General features: G+C 48.5%; 1 protein-coding gene across 1 annotated transcript in view; it reads right to left on the bottom strand.

Annotated features, from left to right (window-relative positions):
* Positions 1–11,027, bottom strand: part of HGD (homogentisate 1,2-dioxygenase) — a 280,992-nt gene extending 269,965 nt beyond the window's left edge. The window contains exon 1 of the mRNA XM_069635841.1: positions 10,715–11,027. Coding sequence (XP_069491942.1) covers positions 10,715–10,729 — 15 coding nt within the window. The 5' untranslated portion in view covers positions 10,730–11,027. The remainder of the gene's footprint in view (positions 1–10,714) is intronic.
* Positions 11,028–18,789: the final 7,762 nt, after the last annotated feature.

Here is an 18,789-nt window from a genome sequence, read left to right as displayed (position 1 = left end):
CTGCACAGAGCAGAGGCGTGCTGCCATGAGCTGCACAGAGCAGAGGCGTGTTGCCATGAGCGGTCAGGCAAAAGCTCAATGCACAGAGCAGAGGCGTGCTGCCATGTGCAGTCAGGCAAAAGCTCACTGCACAGAGCAGCGGCGTGCTGCCATGAGCGGCCAGGCAAAAGCTCACTGCACAGAGCAGAGGCGTGCTGCCATGAGCAGTCAGGCAAAAGCTCACTGCACAAAGCAGAGGCGTTCTGCCATGAGCGGCCAGGCAAAAGCTCACTGCACAGAACAGAGGCGTGCTGCCATGAGCGGCGAGGCAAAAGCTCACTGCACAGAACAGAGGCGTGCTGCCATGAGCGGTCAGGCAAAAGCTCACTGCACAGAGCAGCGGCGTGCTGCCATGAGCGGCCAGGCAAAAGCTCACTGCACAGAGCAGAGGCGTGCTGCCATGAGCGGTCAGGCAAAATCTAGGACTTAGCCTGGATGGCACCCCCTCATAAAGTGGTCCTCAAATCCTTTCAGGATGTGGCCACTGTCACTTGCAAACAGGCTTAAAAACACAAATGTACCCTAAATGATTACTCCGAGTAACCCATATAAATCCCCTCCTCCCACCACCTCCTCTGGGGCCTTCAAATACTGGCAACGTGTGGTCGCGGGTGCTGCCCAACTTGCTAACGCGGGAGGTGCAGCACTCCACCATCCTAGCACTTCACCCGCGGCTCGCCCATGAGCTCAGACTCCCCAGCACGTAACCTCTCGGCCCTCTTCCTTGCTGCACTCGCACGTTCTGAATACTCACGGGGCATAGTAGGTTCGTCCTTCTTCCTTTTTTCCTGGCACTGCTCATAAATATTGTGTTTTGTGATGTGTTTCACTCTCTTGTTCCCTCCCTTTGCCATGTGGGTTCTTTGAAACAGTATGTACTTGCTGTGTAAGCGCCTAACAAGCAAACAATAAGTAAATAAAACAGAGATGGGAGAGGACGAGAAAAAGAGCGAGAAAGACAAAAAGAAAACCAGAGAGAAAGAAAGAGGGAGGAGTGCTTGGGCCAGCAGTCTGTCTTTGATAGGGAGGGTGGGGTGCCCTGGATGTCTGGGTGGAGAGGTTGGCCTGTTTTAGCACTTGCTGGGTGGCATCACACATAGGAAAGCGGAAAGCCTTGATCTGTCCGGCTCGCAGAGCCTGTGCATTGGCTGGAAGGCCCCCATTTTCTCAGACGCGAACTTACATCATGTGAAGCACTTCAATCGTTCCTAAAATGAAGGCAACTCAACTTGAAGAATTTCGGCGTTTGGAGAAAAAAAAAGTTAAAAGTTAACAGCGAGGCGCAGCGAAGACTGCTTCCGGTGCAGGAAGAGGGCATCTTTTGAAGTCTTTTGATCTTCACTCCTCCGAGTGGGTTAATGATCACCCACCGCTGGCCAGCTGCTGGGCAGATGTTGCAGGGCGCCGCTGATTGGCCGGCCGGTGACCGCCTCCTTGCACGGCCCCTGCCCCCCCAGCCAGCACGTATCCTAGTGCCAAAGTGCGGCGGCAGCAGAAGCAACCCTGGAGTGTACAGTGCTCACAGCAGCGCAAGGAATGCACAACGCAATCCACGTTTAGCGCTGCCATGGAAACACCCCAAACACGTAACAGTAGGCGCTTTAATGCTATGGGAGAAGTCAGGTTCAGGATGTAGTGAGGAGACCCAGGAGATCGTGCAAAAGGGGGCGCAGCGCGGTATACATCCCAGTCACCTAACATAACTGTATACATTAACTGTCAGTGAAAGACTGCCACCTCACAAAGATGCCCAGCAATCACTCACACGTTTCACCCCGTTTGAGTTCCGTCAGTTGTGATGTAGCGGACAGGCTTTAAACAAAGCTCAGATTGTCAATGCAAGGACAAGTTAAAAAAAAATAAACCCGATTCCCTTTTTATGTGCCATGATATATTCCCCATAACAATCTCTTCCCTCGGGCAATCTACGGCGGGGTCCCGCCACTGCTGGCTCCCAGGAATAAAGGGCACCCAGTCATTATGACCAAGCACTGGTGAAGAAAACAGTTGAGCTAGTGTGCAGGCATGTGATGGGTCAGGTACAGGCAGCCATGGCGCCGCTGCAGCTGGCAAGTGCTGCGAGCACCCGGGCATATGAAGGCGGTGCCTGGCCAATGACTATCTAATGCCTACACACAAGCCAAAACGGATAGCTTAGCCATTGCTTGTTTATAACAGGTTTTCAGTGCAAGGAACAGATGCAAGTGCACACATATTGCTTTAAATTCAAGCGGATGAAGGCACACTTGGTTATGACATTTTTATTCCACCAAGTGTTGATTAAGCGATTAACTTTCCAAACACTGCCTAGGGGGAAAACAAGACAAAGATCATTTGAAATGTAGTAATTATAGGCCGATTTCATTGCTCAACGTAACATTTTTACCAGGGTATTAATAAATAGGTTGGATACATGTATTGGTGGTCTGATACACAAATGCCAGGTTGGGTTCATGTGACAGAGGCATGACCATTCTGGACATCATGGGGCTCCCAAACAATGAGGTAGAGAAGGTGCTGCTGGTTTTTATGGCTGCAGAAAAAGCCTTTGATCGGGTTAATTGGACATTTTTAGACTTTACATTGAAAAGAATGGGCTTCAGGGCTACTCTTTTTGAAAGTACACTCGTCAATTGGTGCAAGGGTTTGGGTCAATGTAGAACTCTCAACCCACTTTCAGTTATCAAGGGGCACCAGGCAGGGATGCCCACTTTTGCCTTTTCCTTTTTAACTTGGCACTAGAGCATTTGGTGGCTTGTATTAGACAAGAACCAAGTCTTCAGGGTCTACGGTAGGCGGTAGGTGGCAGTGAACTTAAGGTTTTATGCTATGCCGACGACATGACTGATGATGGCAAACCCGAATCAGGGAGGAGACGGGTTAAAGGAAATATTTGAGGAGGTTGGCCTTTTGTCAGGTCACAAGATTAACTGGGGAAAATCAGTAATTTTTCGAATTGGATCACGTTGGTCACATGGAGATCTGGTCTCGTGGGACTGCCAATGGGCAGACACGAGCTTAAGGCAATTGGGAATCCATTTGGTTCGGGATCTAAACATGATCGTTGAATACAATCTGGATAAATTGATAGAAACGCTTGAAAGGGAGGTGCGAAAAAGAGACTGCTTGATACTTAATATCTGGGCGAAGATTAACGCAATTAAAATTGTGTTGTTGCCTAAGGTTCTTTATGTCATACAGACACTTCCTCTGAAATTTTCTAAAAAAGCGCTTAAATGCATTGACAAAGTGTTCCAGACCATTCTGTGGGGGCCGGGTAAGAGACGGAGGATACCAAGGTATATTTTGATTCACCTGGTGCGTGAAGGAGGATTTGGATACCCTTATCTTGAGAGTTATCACAGGGAGTTTCTATTGAACAAATCTGCTCTATTTGACACTGAGAGGGTCGATTCAATACCATTTTGGCTATCCATTGAAAGAGAGGTTTTTGGCGTATAAAACTAGGGGAGGTATATTCAATGGGAAGATGCCCAATTTGGCAAAAAAATGACCCACTACTGAGGCGACTAGAGAAGCTCTTGGTTGTGGTGAAAATGTACTGATTCATTACGGAGTCTCATTGTGGAATAACCCTGGGTTACAGATGGGGAACAAGGTCCTATGTTGGCGAAGGTGGGTTAAGAGCGGGATTTTGAGAATTGGTGATGTGTGAAGGGATGGGCAAATGATCCCCTTTAACAGAATTAGAGCAGATTTTGGCCTGCGTCAGAGGGAGTTTACAAGATTTGCAGAGTTGGGTGAATTTATATCACAGAGGCAAGAAATGTTAAATGAACCAATGAAGGCTAGGCCACTGGCTTGTAGTTTGTTTGATTCACCTCCACGGATGGTATCAACTTTCGTAGAAATGATGCCTCTGGTCGCTTCCTATGCTGCCTCTTGGAAGAAGTTGCAGCAAGCTTGGATTAAAGAATTGGGGAGGGAAATCACTGTTAAGGAGTGGGATTATTTGTCACAAGTGGGAAGAAGGTATTTCCCCAGATCCTCCTTCCAAAATTATAATGTATTTTTAACAATTAGCATGGTCTGTGATACTTCCCTCTGCAATTCGCTATCTTGCAAGGCACCCCAATTTCAAAGACCATCTCTTCTGTGTCTTCAGTGTATTCGAACAATTGCTTGTCAGACAGGTACCACAGAACTGTGTGCCGCTCTGCACCTTCCTCATCTGTGCCCGAGAGAACAATCGTGCTCTTCCTAATCACTATGGCCTCTAAGAGAATCGTAACAATGGGGCCTGGCTTTACTTCCTGTGGCACATCAGGCCAAAATAAAAACTCAAATGGTACTCGCCAGGCCTGATTTCTGAGCCCCGGGACCCAACTCAATAAAACCATCACCCCATAGAGAAAAAATGCTGAATGCATGGGAACCCCCCTAATTGCACTGTTGCTACAACAGGTCTGAAAACGTGATGCTTCCCTTACCGGATACATCCCTGGGGTCGAGCATACAATACCTTCCTCCATGAAGGCAATCGACATCTGTAACTTGCTCAGGATGTCCCTTCCCAAAAGATTTGTTTTGCGGTGCCCGTACAATACAACAAAGCGGCTGGTCAATTTTGACTACCCACCTTGATACAAAGATCTTCATTATAAGGAACCAACAGGACAGTCCCAGAGAATCCCTGTGTGTCCACGTTTTGCCTGACAAGGGGAACTCACCTCCCTTGATATAAGACTGGGTAGCCCCTGTGTGAACCATGAATGAAAACGTTTGGTCACCTACCTGCATGCCTATCCAGGTGAGTGAGGCAGGAATCCTCTTAGGCTGAGTGCTTATGGGAGTTAATTTACATAATCCCGCCCTTGACTAGCCTGCTCACCGTGGGCTGCAGTTACTGTGCCAAATGTTCCAAAGGATGTTGTTTTTATCTGTGGTTGGTTCATTGTTCTGGCCCATGTAATCAATAATACTCAGGGCGGATTCCAACTCAATCGCTTCTGTGTCCTGTTTGTTTCCCGTCCAGCGGTTCAGGGCCCCTAGGAAGAGGGTAACAGTATTTGAGTCGGAAATACTATTTAGGATTTGAATGATTTCTTCGTTAAAATCGGGCATTGATGTAGGTGGCCTGTAGATTAGAACTATATTTATGTGATTGTGGCTAGTTGGGGTCATTTTGACATGTAAGATCTCACAGCCTTGGCAAGCATTGGACGCAGGGAAAAATCCTAACTCGCCTTTGGCAATGATTGCCGCCCCACCACCATGGCCTTGAGCTCGATTTGTACAGAAGATTGAGAACCCTGTTGGGACTGCTAGATCGATCATAGGGCCACTGGTGTCCAGGGTCCAAGTCTCAGTGAGGCCCAGGATATCAAGGTTGTTCTCCACAATAAGATCATGAAGATCTTGTGCGTGTTTATTAAGGGATATCTTGTTGAGAAGGGCCATTTTTAGCTTTGTCTCCTTCTTATGAGGAGGGGGGCTTCTTCCTCTAGCGGTTTTCTCACGATTGGGGACTTGGAGAGGTTGTAGTTTCTCTCCCCTTGTACTCGGGGTGGGAAAATCGTGGGTGTTAAGATCTGTGGCCGACAGTTTCTGGTCGGTGCCAAATGTTTACCATTGTGAGGGATTTTGTGTTTGTAGCTAAAAGACCTGAAGTGCGTGTGCCTTGATGTAGCAGCTAGTAGTGGCTGGGTGCTCTTCAACTATGGGCACTGATGCGCTTTGTGGTGTGTAGGGCGCATTGTATGTAAATGGCAGGTTGTTGTCCCCTGAGAGCTAAGAAAGGGCATAGAGTTTTGTGAATTTGAGTTTATTAATGAGGGCTAATCGGTTGGCTCTTTACACAGCCAGCAATAGGGATTGCCTAGGTGTAAAAACCCATCTTACCGTGAGGAAAAACACAGAGGTGCTAACAATGGCAGAGTTGGTAAAAACCCCACACGGGTTACTTACGAGCAGAGGTCCTGAGCACTAAGATGCCGATCACGTCGATGACCGGCGAAGACCAGATTTCTACTGAAGCGCCCGACGTTTCAGTATATGCAACCCAGGGGTGCCTGTGAGTTGTAGTTTCCGAACAGAGCGTTATTCTCCAAGAAGTTAAATCAAGATTTTAAATCAGGAAAGTGAGATTGCTTTATCTCTCTGCCCCTAGGTGATACATTCAAAGTTGAAAACAATTGTGAAAGCAAAATGCAGCAGCCACCGCACTGTAAGCAGACAAAAAGCATACACAATTCACAGAGCTCAACGCGTCAAGCAATTTAAATTGCACGCACGCGCCTAAATAATGTGGTACCTATGTTGTCCTCCAAGACCCTGAAGACATCAGTTTCAGGGTTCTCTTAAATCCAGGCCCTTCCCACTAGGTACCTTAAGCCATCTGCTCCAAAGTTCTTAAGTCCTTTCATGCAGGTTCTTAAGTCCTCTCCTCCAGGTCCCTTATGTGCTCTAGTCCATGGATCTTAGGTCCTCCAGCACTTCCCTTGCGGAGCTTTTACATGCTTTCCTCCATGGCTCTTAAATCCACCCTTGCAGAGTGGCAATGTTTTCCTTTTTCCTGGACAGAACTCTAGACGTGGCCTCCAAATCTGGACACAATAGGCCAGACCTGCCCTCCAAAATAGGATGCAATTCTCTAAATGTGGCCCCAGGATCTAGATAATATAGTCTAGAACTGGTCACAATATTCCCCTATATCCTAACATTTGTGTGATTCACAATGGAAAAGGATATTCCAGACTGACCACTGAGCCCGAGACCAGTGCTCCAGCTGTGGATTCCAGACCTGGACACAATACTCTAAATGTGGACTTCAGAACTGGGCACAGGCCTAGGCGGGACCTCCAGAACTGAACACAATAATCTAGATGTGGACTTCAGATCTGGACACAGAACTGAACGCAATACTCTAAATGAGGACTTCAGAACTGGACACAATAGGCCAGACCTGCCCTTCGAAACAGGATGCAATTCTCTAAATGTGGCCCCAGGATCTTGTTAATATCGTCCAGACGTTGCCTCTAGAACTGGTCCCAATATTCCCCTATATCCTTAACAGCCGAACACACTACTCCATTTGTGTGATCCACAACTGTACTGGATATTCCAGACTGACCACTGGGCCCGAGACCAATGCTCCAGCTGCGGCTTCCAGACCTGTACACAATACTCTAAATGTGGACTTCAGAACTGGACACAATAGGCCAGACCTGCCCTCCAAAACAGGATGCAATTCTCTAAATGTGGCCCCAGGATCTAGATAATATAGTCCAGATGTTGCCTCCAGAACTGGTCACAATATTCCCCTATATCCTTAACAGCCAAACACACTACTCCATTTGTAGGATCCACAACTGTACAGGATATTCTAGTCTGACCACTGGGCCTGAAATCAATGCTCCAGCTGCGGCTTCCAGACCTGTACACAATACTTTAAATGTGGACTTCAGAACTGGACACAGGTCTATGCGGGACCTCCAGAACTGAACACAATACTCTAGATGTGGACTTCAGATCTGGACACAGAACTGAACACAAAACTCTAAATATGGACTTCAGAACTGGACACAAGTCTAGGTGGGACCTCCAGAACTGAACACAATACTCTAAATGTGGACTTCAGAAGTTGACACATGTCTAGGTGGGACCTTCAGAACTGGACACACTACTCCAGAGTAGTTCTCATAAACAGGACACAATGCTCCAGATTAAGTTTCTGAAACTGGGCGCAATACTCCAGATGGGGCCTTCAGGGGGTGAGCATAATATTTTTTATGAGGTGCTCAGGAGCAGACAAAGTCCTCAAGAGTAGGCCTCCCATACTCCCATACTGGACATAAGGCTAAAGAGGAGGTCTCCAGGAGTGGACACAATCGTGTAGATGTGGCCTGTAAACTGCGACCCAATATTCTAAATGTAGCTATCACTTTCAGTGCAGCAAGCTCCCCAGAACTGGAAACAGTACTCCAGATAAGGTCTTCAGGAGTGGACGCAGTACTCCAAATGTGAACTTCCGGAGTGGACAAAATATCAGGGATGAGGCCTTGAGGAATGGATGCAATACTCCAGATGAGTTGACACAAAATTCCAGACAAAGTCTTCAGGAGTGGATGCAATACTCTAGGCGAGGTCTCCGGGAGTGGACAGAGTACTCAACATTCTGTTTCCCGAACTGGAGACAATACTCCAGATGAGGTCTTCCTGAGTAGACAATACTTTAGAAGAGGACTTCAGGAGTAAACCCAATATTCCATGGGAAGTCTTCAGCTGTTGACAGAAACTCCAGATGTGGCCTCCAGACATGACATCAGCAGTAGACTTCATCTTCAGAACTGGACCCAGGCACAGACGAGGCCTCTGGTACTGGGACCAGTACTCCTGTATGCTACATCTTCAGAACAGGACACAGGCACAGACAAGGCCTCTGGAACTGGGCCAGTACTCCAGTAGACTTCATCTTCAGAACTGAACACAGGCACAGACGAGACCTCAGGAACTGGGGCCAGTACTCCTGTATGCTACATCTTCAGAACAGGACACAGGCACAGACGAGGCCTCTGGTACTGGGACCAGTACTCCTGTATGCTACATCTTCAGAACAGGACACAGGCACAGACGTGGCATCTGGAACTGGGGTCAGTACTCCTGTATGCTACATCTTCAGAACAGGACACAGGCACAGACAAGGCCTCTGGAACTGCGGCCAGTACTCCAGTAGACTTCATCTTCAGAACTGGACACAGGCACAGACGAGACCTCAGGAACTGGGGCTAGTACTCCTGTATGCTACATCTTCAGAACAGGACACAGGCACAGACGAGACCTCAGGAACTGGGGCTAGTACTCCTGTATGCTACATCTTCAGAACTGTGCACAGACGAGTCCTCTGGAACTGGAGCCAGTACTCCAGTATGCTTAATCTTCAGAACTGGGCACAGGCACAGACAAAGCCTCAGGAACTGGGGCCAGTACTCCAGTATGCTTAATCTTCAGAACTGGGCACAGGCACAGACGAAGCCTCAGGAACTGGGGCCAGTACTCCAGTGGGCTTCATCTTCAGAACTGGGCACAGGCACAGACGAGGCTCTGGGACTGGGCCGGTACTCCAGTGGGCTTCATCTTCAGAACTGGGCACAGGCACAGACGAGGCCTCTGGAACTGGGCCAGTACTCCAGTAGGCTTCATCTTCAGAACTGGACACAGGCACAGACGAGGCCTCAGGAACTGGGGCCAGTACTTTAGGTGAAGTCTTCAGGATTGGGCACAGTACTGTACCCCAGATTAGGTTTCCCAAACTGGACACACCGCTGGAAACTGAGCCCAGAAGAAACCCCCCAGATAGCAGAAGACGACAAGAAGAGAGACCCCGGTAGCTGCAGCCCCTGAGAGAAAGGGCGTTTAACGGCCATTGCGGCCCCTGTTATTAGAATGTTTTTACACATGCTGTGTTGGAGGCTGCATATACACAACGGACAGAAACAGCCAGCGACTAAAGCCACCAAGAGGCGAAGGCATGCACGCCTGTAAAAGGTCAGGCATCAACATGGGTGAACACATGGGTTGCAAGCATTGTACTAGGCAATTAGCATGCTAGGAAAAGCTATTGCCACCGCTACCACCCAGGTGGAGTGCAGTGTGGGAGAGTACAGAGGTGGCCAGCTGCTACATTGGGGGATTTCTGCGAGGGTTCGCAGAGACACAGCGCACTGCGGGCAACCAATGAGAATGCTGCTCCAGTAATCGACTGAGGGCTGGCGCGTTGATGATGAGGATTTTGGGAGAGTAGTGGGTGACTGAGCCCACAGCAGTTCAATGCTTCATGGCATTAGCAAGGCAGTCTGGTCAATAAGAATGTCCTGGTCCATAACCACGGGATACGGACCGCGTATATACCACGCAACAAACAATGGACCGTCCCTTGAATAATGGCTGTTCCTACTGCACGGTTTACTGGCGAGCTAGCTCGGCAGGTTGAGCGCTCCCTGGACAGGTCGGCCTGCAACCCACCACGATCGCAAGTTTGAGCCCATACCATAGCACATTGAAGACAGCGTTTTGGCCTTTTATCTGGGAGAGGCGTGATCTGGGAGGCTGAGACTTGTGTGGAATGCGCCCAGGGTCACACAGTGTCACCGATAACAGTAAGCATCACTCGGAATCCATGTCACCCGGTGTGGTGTCACATCAGTGCGGCAAGGCGCCCGCTGAATGCTATTAGATAGACTTGATAAATACATCACATCGCAAACTCATTAACATAATTGCATTCCGGTACCTTACTGCAAACATAACTGCCGATTGAGACTTATGTATTCATTAATTTTGCACGCCTTTCGCTCCGTTTCGGATACGTTTAAATACATGTTAAACAGCACGCTATTTCCCCATTGTATCTCCTCCCACCAGTACATGTATGTAGAGTGCGGTGGCACCCCGACCGGTAGACAGCGGACTTTACAGTAACATGGATGGAAGTCATGACATTATGCAAATGCTGGCAGTGCTGTCTGTCTGAAAGGCCATTAGTGAATGGAAACCAGAGCATACTGCTTTTGGTTTATGTGCACGCCCAGACCCGGGAGAGGCGTGACCTGAGGCCCTGGGTTGGAATGCGCCCAGGGTCACACAGTGCGTTCGCGCATGAGAGCCGGGATTCGAACGACAGCCTCCAGAGCACCCGGCGGGGCGCCGGCCTTACCTTCAGGTCTGCCATTGCCTCGGTGGGCTCTTCTCGCGGGAGGGGTTCAGATCCTCGCTCTGGGGCCTCTCCCAGCTGCGGCTGCTCCTAGTCCAGGAGGATACCGTGCGCACGGCCCGCAGCCTTAGTCCGCAGCCCGGCAGCAGAAGAGAATTCCCAAGTCTTTCCCAATGTTTCTGTAATCAAAGACAGACCTGCCCCTCGCGCCGCCCAATCCCCGATTCCCAAAAAGTCATGAGTCAAAGGAGGGGGCGGGGGAGGACGAGGGCAGCAGGGGCGCCAATTTAGTAACTAGGCCGCAGCCGGACTCTGGAGTAACAGTTCATATGTTAAAGGTATTTGTACCAAGCACGACACCAACGGCACTGGGCCCCAGGCGGATCTCCAAACAAGAAGGGAGGGAGCAAGGGGTAGGGGCGAGGGGGGGATTAATCGGGGGAAGAGGGAGTAGGAAAGTGAGAGAAGTGCTGTCCTGTTGGCAACTGCAGTTCGCTTTTCACTGTGCGCGTACACGTGTGCTGTTGGTGCGAGTTATGTGTTTGTTGTTGCAGTGTGGTGAAGGGCATGCGGTTTGCCATGCAAGAGGGTGCTTGGGTGGATTTTTGTGTGAGTTAAGTATGATCTGATATAATAGGTTATTTAAAACACGCTTAATACCCGGGGATCGAACCTGTGTTGCTCCTGTCGACTTGCTTCCAAGGAGAGCACGTTGCGGCTGAGCTATCCTCCCGAGTATGCAGACATTTGAGCTTTTGGGTTAGTGGGTTATATGTCTCTCAGTCCTTATAATTCTTGTTCTATGTATCCGATTGTCCTAGCGAGTGGGCATGTTCTTTCTCTTTTTCTCTCCTGTGGGTCTAATTGTTAGGAGTGATGGCGTGGCAAGTTCCCAGTTGTGCTATTTCCGACCTTGGTGTACCAGGTTGGGGCGTGCATTGCCCCCCCCCCCAGTTTGGCAATGGTGATGGTGCTGTACTTTTACAATCACCCGCTCCCTTCCTATCCATTTCCTGTCGGTGATCCATCGCTGCCATGTGTTTACTTTGTAGGCCAAGGTGTTATTGACATATCACCCTTACCCTTCCATCCCGATCTCTCGGCGATCGTTCTTTGGTAGGATTCTAACTGATCAATCTTTCAATAAGTAAGTTGATATGCCGTAGACTGTTCTTCCCTTACATCTATTGAATGGCGATAGCTTAGGGAGGTAGGGAGGATCGGTTTCCCCTCTCAGCATGGTTTCAACTGTGTATGTGCCCTCAGCGGCATTCCTTCTAGTTATGGGGTGAAGAGCCAAGATTTGAGGAGTTTTCTGAATACAAGGTGATCTCTTGTTTTCCATACGTTCTTTGGTAGCTCGGTCCAGGTTTTTGGGGCGAGGTGAGAGAAAGAGGATCCTCTGAATGTTCTCTTGTTGTATGGTTTTGGTTCCTTGCTGGGCGGTGTACATTAACATGTTCTCTTATGGCCTCTGCGCCGTGGCCTTGGATTGCTCTATGCGTTATAAGCAATGATATAGCCAACAGAAAGCACTGGGCCTGTAAAACTGAACCAATTCCTGCTCGGACCCTTACTCAAACTTCTCCAAGCAATGTTGCTCAGTGTGCTAATGGAGCTGTTGTTAATAACTGTCTGCAAATCCGAGTAAAGCCAGCTCTGCCTTTCACCATTTGAGTTGATCCTCTAAGAAGCCGTGCATGCCGTGGGTTTATGATTCTTTAACTGTACTTACAGAACACCTAGAAACTGACCCTCGGGCAGAGCTCTTACAGAACACCTAGAAAGGCATAGCTCTGGGTATTTTCGGTCCAACACAATAGCGGTGCTATCCTGCCTATATCCCCTTCTCCCCAGTAACTTCACCCACCCCCCTCTCATTCAGATCCGCCGTAGCGGCAGGAGACCATGCAAATGGCAGCGGAGTGTGGTATAATACCCAATTATATAATCTAACATAAATGGTATAGAGGGATACGTGGTGTGACAGAATGCCATCTCTGAGGGTGAGCAATCCTGAGCTTTTTTTTATTTTTGCTATCCAAAATGGTGGTGGTTTTCTCCTTCAGAAAGAGAGATCTGCTTTGCTGGGCCCAATCTATGCCAGCAGCTGCAATCTGATCTGGCATCATGGTAGCTAGAGGGCGACATGTCCATTCCTGAAACATCTCCTGGAATCCAATAATTCCATCAGCTATGGATTACCTTTAAGAGTGGGCACTGTGACAAATCGAGGCAATTCATCCCTTCTTCCCAAGCGGGAGCCTCCCCTGTGAGGCTTGGGAGGTAAGTCCGATCCACAACACACTCGCTAGTGGTTGAGGCAAGCGGGACCTCATCGAGAGAGGCACCCCCCCCATGGGGACCAAGACCTCCGTTCCTGTGAGGAACTCCCTAAAGGATACCTTGACATGGCACGCTTGTGAATATCAGACCCATAGAGAAATATGTCACACAGAGACTAGTATGAAGAGAAAACGACCATATGTTATTATCAACCAAAAACAGAGCATGTCACTTTAAATGTAAAGCTCCCTTTAACTGGGACGAGGAGGCTGGAATGGAGAGAGACGCCGCAACAAGCAGAGAGAGAGAGAGGCACAAACGTCAGCCAGGGAAGCCCCACGGCAACGTAACACCTGAGCGAGGAGGAGCTTCTGCAATGAGCAAAGCCCGCAAGTTTGGAAACTGCTTGTGTGCGGAAAGCAGATTGCAGGACGCATCGCGTCCTTGGAGTAAGAGAGAGCGAGAAGCGGATGTGGTGGCATGACCACAGAGACTTTGTGGTGGATCAGCAGGTCCACAAAACAATGCCGAAACCACTAAGCGGACAAAGCCACATACCTTTCCGGATACCCGCAGAGCTGATAGACCATACCGAAGGAGAGTACGGAAAGCAGGACACCAGAAGTAACCAGAAAAGCGGAGGAAGTGGGAACTATGAGCCGTGAGCGACCTGAGGCCCCGATGACATTGTCCCAAAGAATCCAAGAGAACGGGAGACCCAGGAGGCCACCGTGGAATCATTATGGGACTACTCCTACTTGTCCCAGTCAAATCAAAGTAAATATATCAAAAGTGAGAAAGTGGAATGATGGTAACGTGAGGATCCAGAATGCAGTAAGGATTGAGAGAGAACTGAAAAGTCCAACGCCTGGGGAGAAAGGCAGGGAGTTATATGAATGTCTAAAGACAGAGAAAGAATGAATGAATTAAGAAGCAGAGACGAGAATCCCAAGAGGGAGAGTTGTAGAGGCTGGATAGCACTGCCCCTGGGAAAACGGAAAGCAACCCCTTGTCATTAAAAGATAGATGAGAACCAACGATCGATGCAGATCAAAGTATTCATCCAAAGGCAAAGAAAGCAATTGTTGAGAAGGGACACAAGTATAATGAAATCTTGAAAGAATTACACAAACTGATTAAAGAAGTCACAAAAGACTATTGAAAAACCACCTATTAAGAAGAGCCAGGAAGAAGAGATTTTCAAGAAGCAAAGCCCAGGCAATGGGAGTCATTCTCCTGTCCTTAGTTGTTAGAATAGTGGTAGGGTTAGTTAGGGTTAGTTGTACTGTTTGCATATTCTTTGGGACATTCACAGAAGACTGACGAGCACCTTAGTTAGTCTGATAGGTGGGGGAGACTCCATAGCTACAGGGAGTGCTAGGCTTTATTCTTATTCTTTAATAAAGCCATCCTTGAAAGAGCCCGAGTCTTTCTTCTGTCCCGCCACGGCACCCATAATTTAAACTATATTTATCTGCATTTCCTCATGGTCTGATGGCAGAATGTTGGCTTACATGTACATATAAAACCATATCTAGTTTAACATAGTGGCATACGAGGAGAAACCGTTAAAAATGGCCAAACCAAATCTGATGTCATTTTATTAGCAGTTGGTTTCCTTTGACTCGTGCAGCGGCAGAGCTATTTGTGTATTGCTTCTGGTCCGAGGAGGCTATTCACAGCAGATGGTGGCCCTGCCCAGAAAGCAGTGTGTTCTCTTCGGGAAATGATTGACATCTTCAAGGGAGGGCAGCACATACCTGCTCCAGGGTTTGTGTGAGGACTGGGAGCTTCAAAGGGACCCTCACAACCCAACGGGGAAGTCACACCAGGGAGACGACGGGAGGTTGGGGGTGGGGAGTATAGGGTTGCTAGGTTGAGGGCCTGTACCCAAGAGAAGAGTCCAGGCTTCTTAAATGTGCCCAGGCCACACTTCCTGCCTGGGACCCCGCTAGGGTCCGGCAGACAGTGGACTCTGGGAACTGAAATCACAAGGAATAAACCTTGTTTCAACAGAAAGCTCTGGCCCCTTGCAGAAGGCGTGGAATGGACCAGTCCACTGTAGCAAAATAACTGTATAAGGGGGTGAGACCCCCTTACTTGTATCATCTTTGGACCAACCTAAAGACCCTTTCACTTTGACCTTTCTTGGGTAAAGACGGAGCCTTTAGGATGAAGAAAGGATTTTCTACGAGCATGTAAATCATATTCCTAAGCAACCACAGGAGCATGTGAAGTGACCAGCTGCTGAAACAGCTGGACAAACGATTGCATCTGTGAACTGATAGCCAGGTCTCTTCCTGCTGGGGTGGCACGCCCCGAAGGTGTACCTGGCCACCTTCCTGGATGGAAAGGATACAATACAGACTTACCTTTCCTTGGGGACCGAGTGGAGAATCTCTCAGCAACCCAAGGCCCAAGCAAAGCTGCTTGCGTCTCTCTCTGCAATTTCAAGGTGATTCAAGCTGCCTTGAGCGCTCCAAACAGATTGAAGCTGCCTTTTACGCCCTACGCTTAACAGCTTCAAGCTGCGCTAATTCAAACTTTGCTGGCCTCTCCTATGCTTCTTCGAGACTTATCAAACTGCATCATGTTTTTGGACCCATTTGAGCAAGCCCAATGCTTAAGTGAAATTGCTGCTGTCACACACTGTGATTTTTTTAAAAAAAAAAACAATTTGTATTCGTTTTTACAACAAAAAATCAATAATAAACAAACACCCCCAGCAGTACTTTGTCATCATTACGGACACGTTTTTGGTGTGTACTGCTTACCCTTATCGCACCCTCCAACTCAAGCCTACCCCACAATGCCCTCCTGCTCTGTATCCTTTGGAGGGATCTCCTCATCTGTAGTCTCAGAGGAATCATCTCTTGGGTTGTCTTGGGTGGGCCCCAACAATGTGGCCACTAGATGTTTCCAGGCCGTCAGAGTTTCTGCTTCTTCCTCACCCCCTCTATTGGCCGCCTCACTCCAGACTACTGTTTCAGCTTCAGTCCATTTACGGCGATCGTTCCACCAGACCTCAATCTTGGGTCTATTACATGCTTTCCACCCCATGGCAATCCTGGGCTTGGCGAGTGTATAAGCCAAGTCTTTGAGTTTACCGACATGTTTCAATTGGCGCGGTGTAGGAACCCCCCCCCACCATGCATGCCCATATTGAATCTATGTTTAAATTGATCCTTTTTTCATTCAATCGATGGGCCCCTTCTACCCAGAACCTCCCAATTTCCGGGCAAGCCCAGAACATGTGTATCAGTCCTGCGTTTTCTTCACCGCATTTGGGGCATGTTTGTCGTTCCGCACTTTTAAATTGGGAGATTCTCGGGGGGGGTCATGTATGCTCTGTGGGTTATATACAGCTTTATTTGTTCTAGTCTCGCATTTCTAGACACTTTTTTATGATACCCTTGTACCCGCTTGTTAGGGAGAATTCTCTCTCTAGGCTGAATTTCCTAACCTAGTGAGTCCCCCAGCAGCTTTGCTGGATTTCTGGAGTTTGTTTTTTTCTCCTGCCAAGAGTGAGACTCTTTTTCTCCCACTCTTGGACATGATTTATGGTGTTCCTTTGACTGTAACTGTGTTTTATGGGCTATGGGGTCCTTTACTCCATAGGGTCTCATGTGTTTTTACTATGTGTGTTACGCAGCACCCTCCGTGCAGTGACACAGGGGTGTCATAGTGACACCCCACCATGGACTCCATACCCTGGGACTGACTACTGTCTCCCAGGGCATGTAAAGTCACCATTGGCTTTATTAGTCCCAAATTATGAACAGAAACCAGTACAAACCATCATATTGTGGACGCACTGGTCGGGACAATTCGATTGCCCCGGGGTCTGTTAGTCGAGGGGGCACGTCTCCGTCCCCCCTGATCCAGTTTTGGCTGGTGGCAGTGGATACTACTTTTTATATTCGACCGCGAATATATCCCTATGGAATTTTCCCATTGTTCGAGGCTACCAACTTTAATTATTTAATTCTCATGGCCTCGAACATACCGCCGGTTTATTTATTTAATATTAATTCGCCGGTTGGTATTTTTTGCCAGGACTCGATTCTAAAATGGCGTTTGTGTTCTCTTCTGTGACTCCAACCCAAGTCGAGCCCTTTGTTACACTTTTTGGCGGGCTTCTCCACAGAAACCTCCAAAAGTGGTGCCACTCTGTCTGGGTACCACAGGGGGTGTGGGAGGGGGTTTAGGCACCCTGGACTGAGTTACCTTGGTAACTCAAGTCGCACTCTTGTGTGATTGGCCCAAGTGGTGAGCCGGCCGGCTCACCACTTAGCATGTTTGATTGACAGCTAGGCTGAGTGAATGGGGGTGTGCTGCATAAAAGCAGGGCTTTAGGGACTGGAACTTCAGAAGTCGCCACAGGACCTGAGAATCCGACAAGGGAGAAGCTGAGCCGACCTGCTATGACGACACCACCGGTGGAGCCCTACGGAACCGACTCACCACTTCCCGACGACAGAGAAGATCTCCCTGCTGGAGAGTCTTCTTCCCCTAACTGGTGGGCACAACCAGTTTACCTTCTTTTCCTCGCATCCCAGGACGTCTTGTGGTCGAATGGCCCGTGCCAAGCACCCCGGCAACTGGATAGCCACTTACCACTGTACCGCGAATAAAAGGACCGCTCCTTTTTGACCTGAGAACTCCACGGCTGGTTTCTTCCCTGGCAGTGCAACGGACTCCTGTCTTCCTCCCCAACAAGATCCTCTCTTCCCCCGGACGAAGCACCGACTTGCATCCGCTGCCAGGAACAACTGCCCCCGCTGGAGTATTCTCACCACTTTAAGGTACCGTGTCCACCAGGCCTCCCTTTCTAAAGATTGCTACAAGGTAATAATAATCCCTTAACCTTCTGGACTGGGCTGGCCGCCTTGACCATCTAACTGGTCCCTTTCTTTTGGTCTAACTCTTTTGTGCACTTTTCAACCGTGTGACCTTGGACACATTTCGTTCTGATCCTCTGAAAGTGGATACGGCTTTCTGAACTCTAACTTCACGGTTTGACTATGCCTTCCTCTCTTGCTCTGTTCTTTTGAAAGTGTTGGGATCTGTTTCAATTTATGCTCTGCCTTTCTCTCCCTTTTAAACCGAATTATTAGAGTGCCATCTACGTTAAGCGCTCACCGCTGTCTGAAAATAAGTGGGGCTTTACTTAAGACTTGTCTAATATTCTTTTAAGGGAGTGTATATCTTTTAGTGACCATGTTTTTGAACTGCTTAATATTAGTGCCTGTGTGTTTTATTAGATGTGGTTTTAAATAAAGAATTATACCTCTTTTACACCAAGCTCTGGTCAGTGTTTGTTTGTTCCACTGTGTTCTTTTGACCTATTGTGAATACTCTTTATAGTGCCTAACTCTTCTTGAGGGAAGTCTGACTGCTCAGCCACAGCTACCAAGTGAATCTGTGTGGTACAGACTGCTACCAAGTGGGTTTACTGCCAAACACCTGTAGTCTTAAATCTTTTGCAGTGGTCCCAGAGGGAACTGCACAGGTTTCTGCCTAACACCACTCCCATAGCCCATCCGTCATCAGTTCCCCTGCGTCATCCTCCCAGTATTGCCTTAGTTGGGTCACTTCCCTTCCCACCCTGGACATCAGTAATTCATAAATTCGGGAAACCTCGTGCCCCCCCTCTGCAATGTCGTACAGTGTTTTGATGGCTATGTCCGGTTGTTCGTCTACCATTAATTGCGACCATGTCTCCTTCACTTTCCGCACTGGTCTGGTATAGGTAATGTACTGCCCCAAGGTAAACTCGTTCCTCCCATCAG

Source organism: Ambystoma mexicanum, chromosome 7p (genome assembly GCF_040938575.1).
Source record: "Ambystoma mexicanum isolate Mex_15411 chromosome 7p, UKY_AmexF1_1, whole genome shotgun sequence".
Lineage (NCBI taxonomy): Eukaryota > Metazoa > Chordata > Amphibia > Caudata > Ambystomatidae > Ambystoma > Ambystoma mexicanum.
This window is presented reverse-complemented; position numbering and strand designations above follow the sequence as displayed.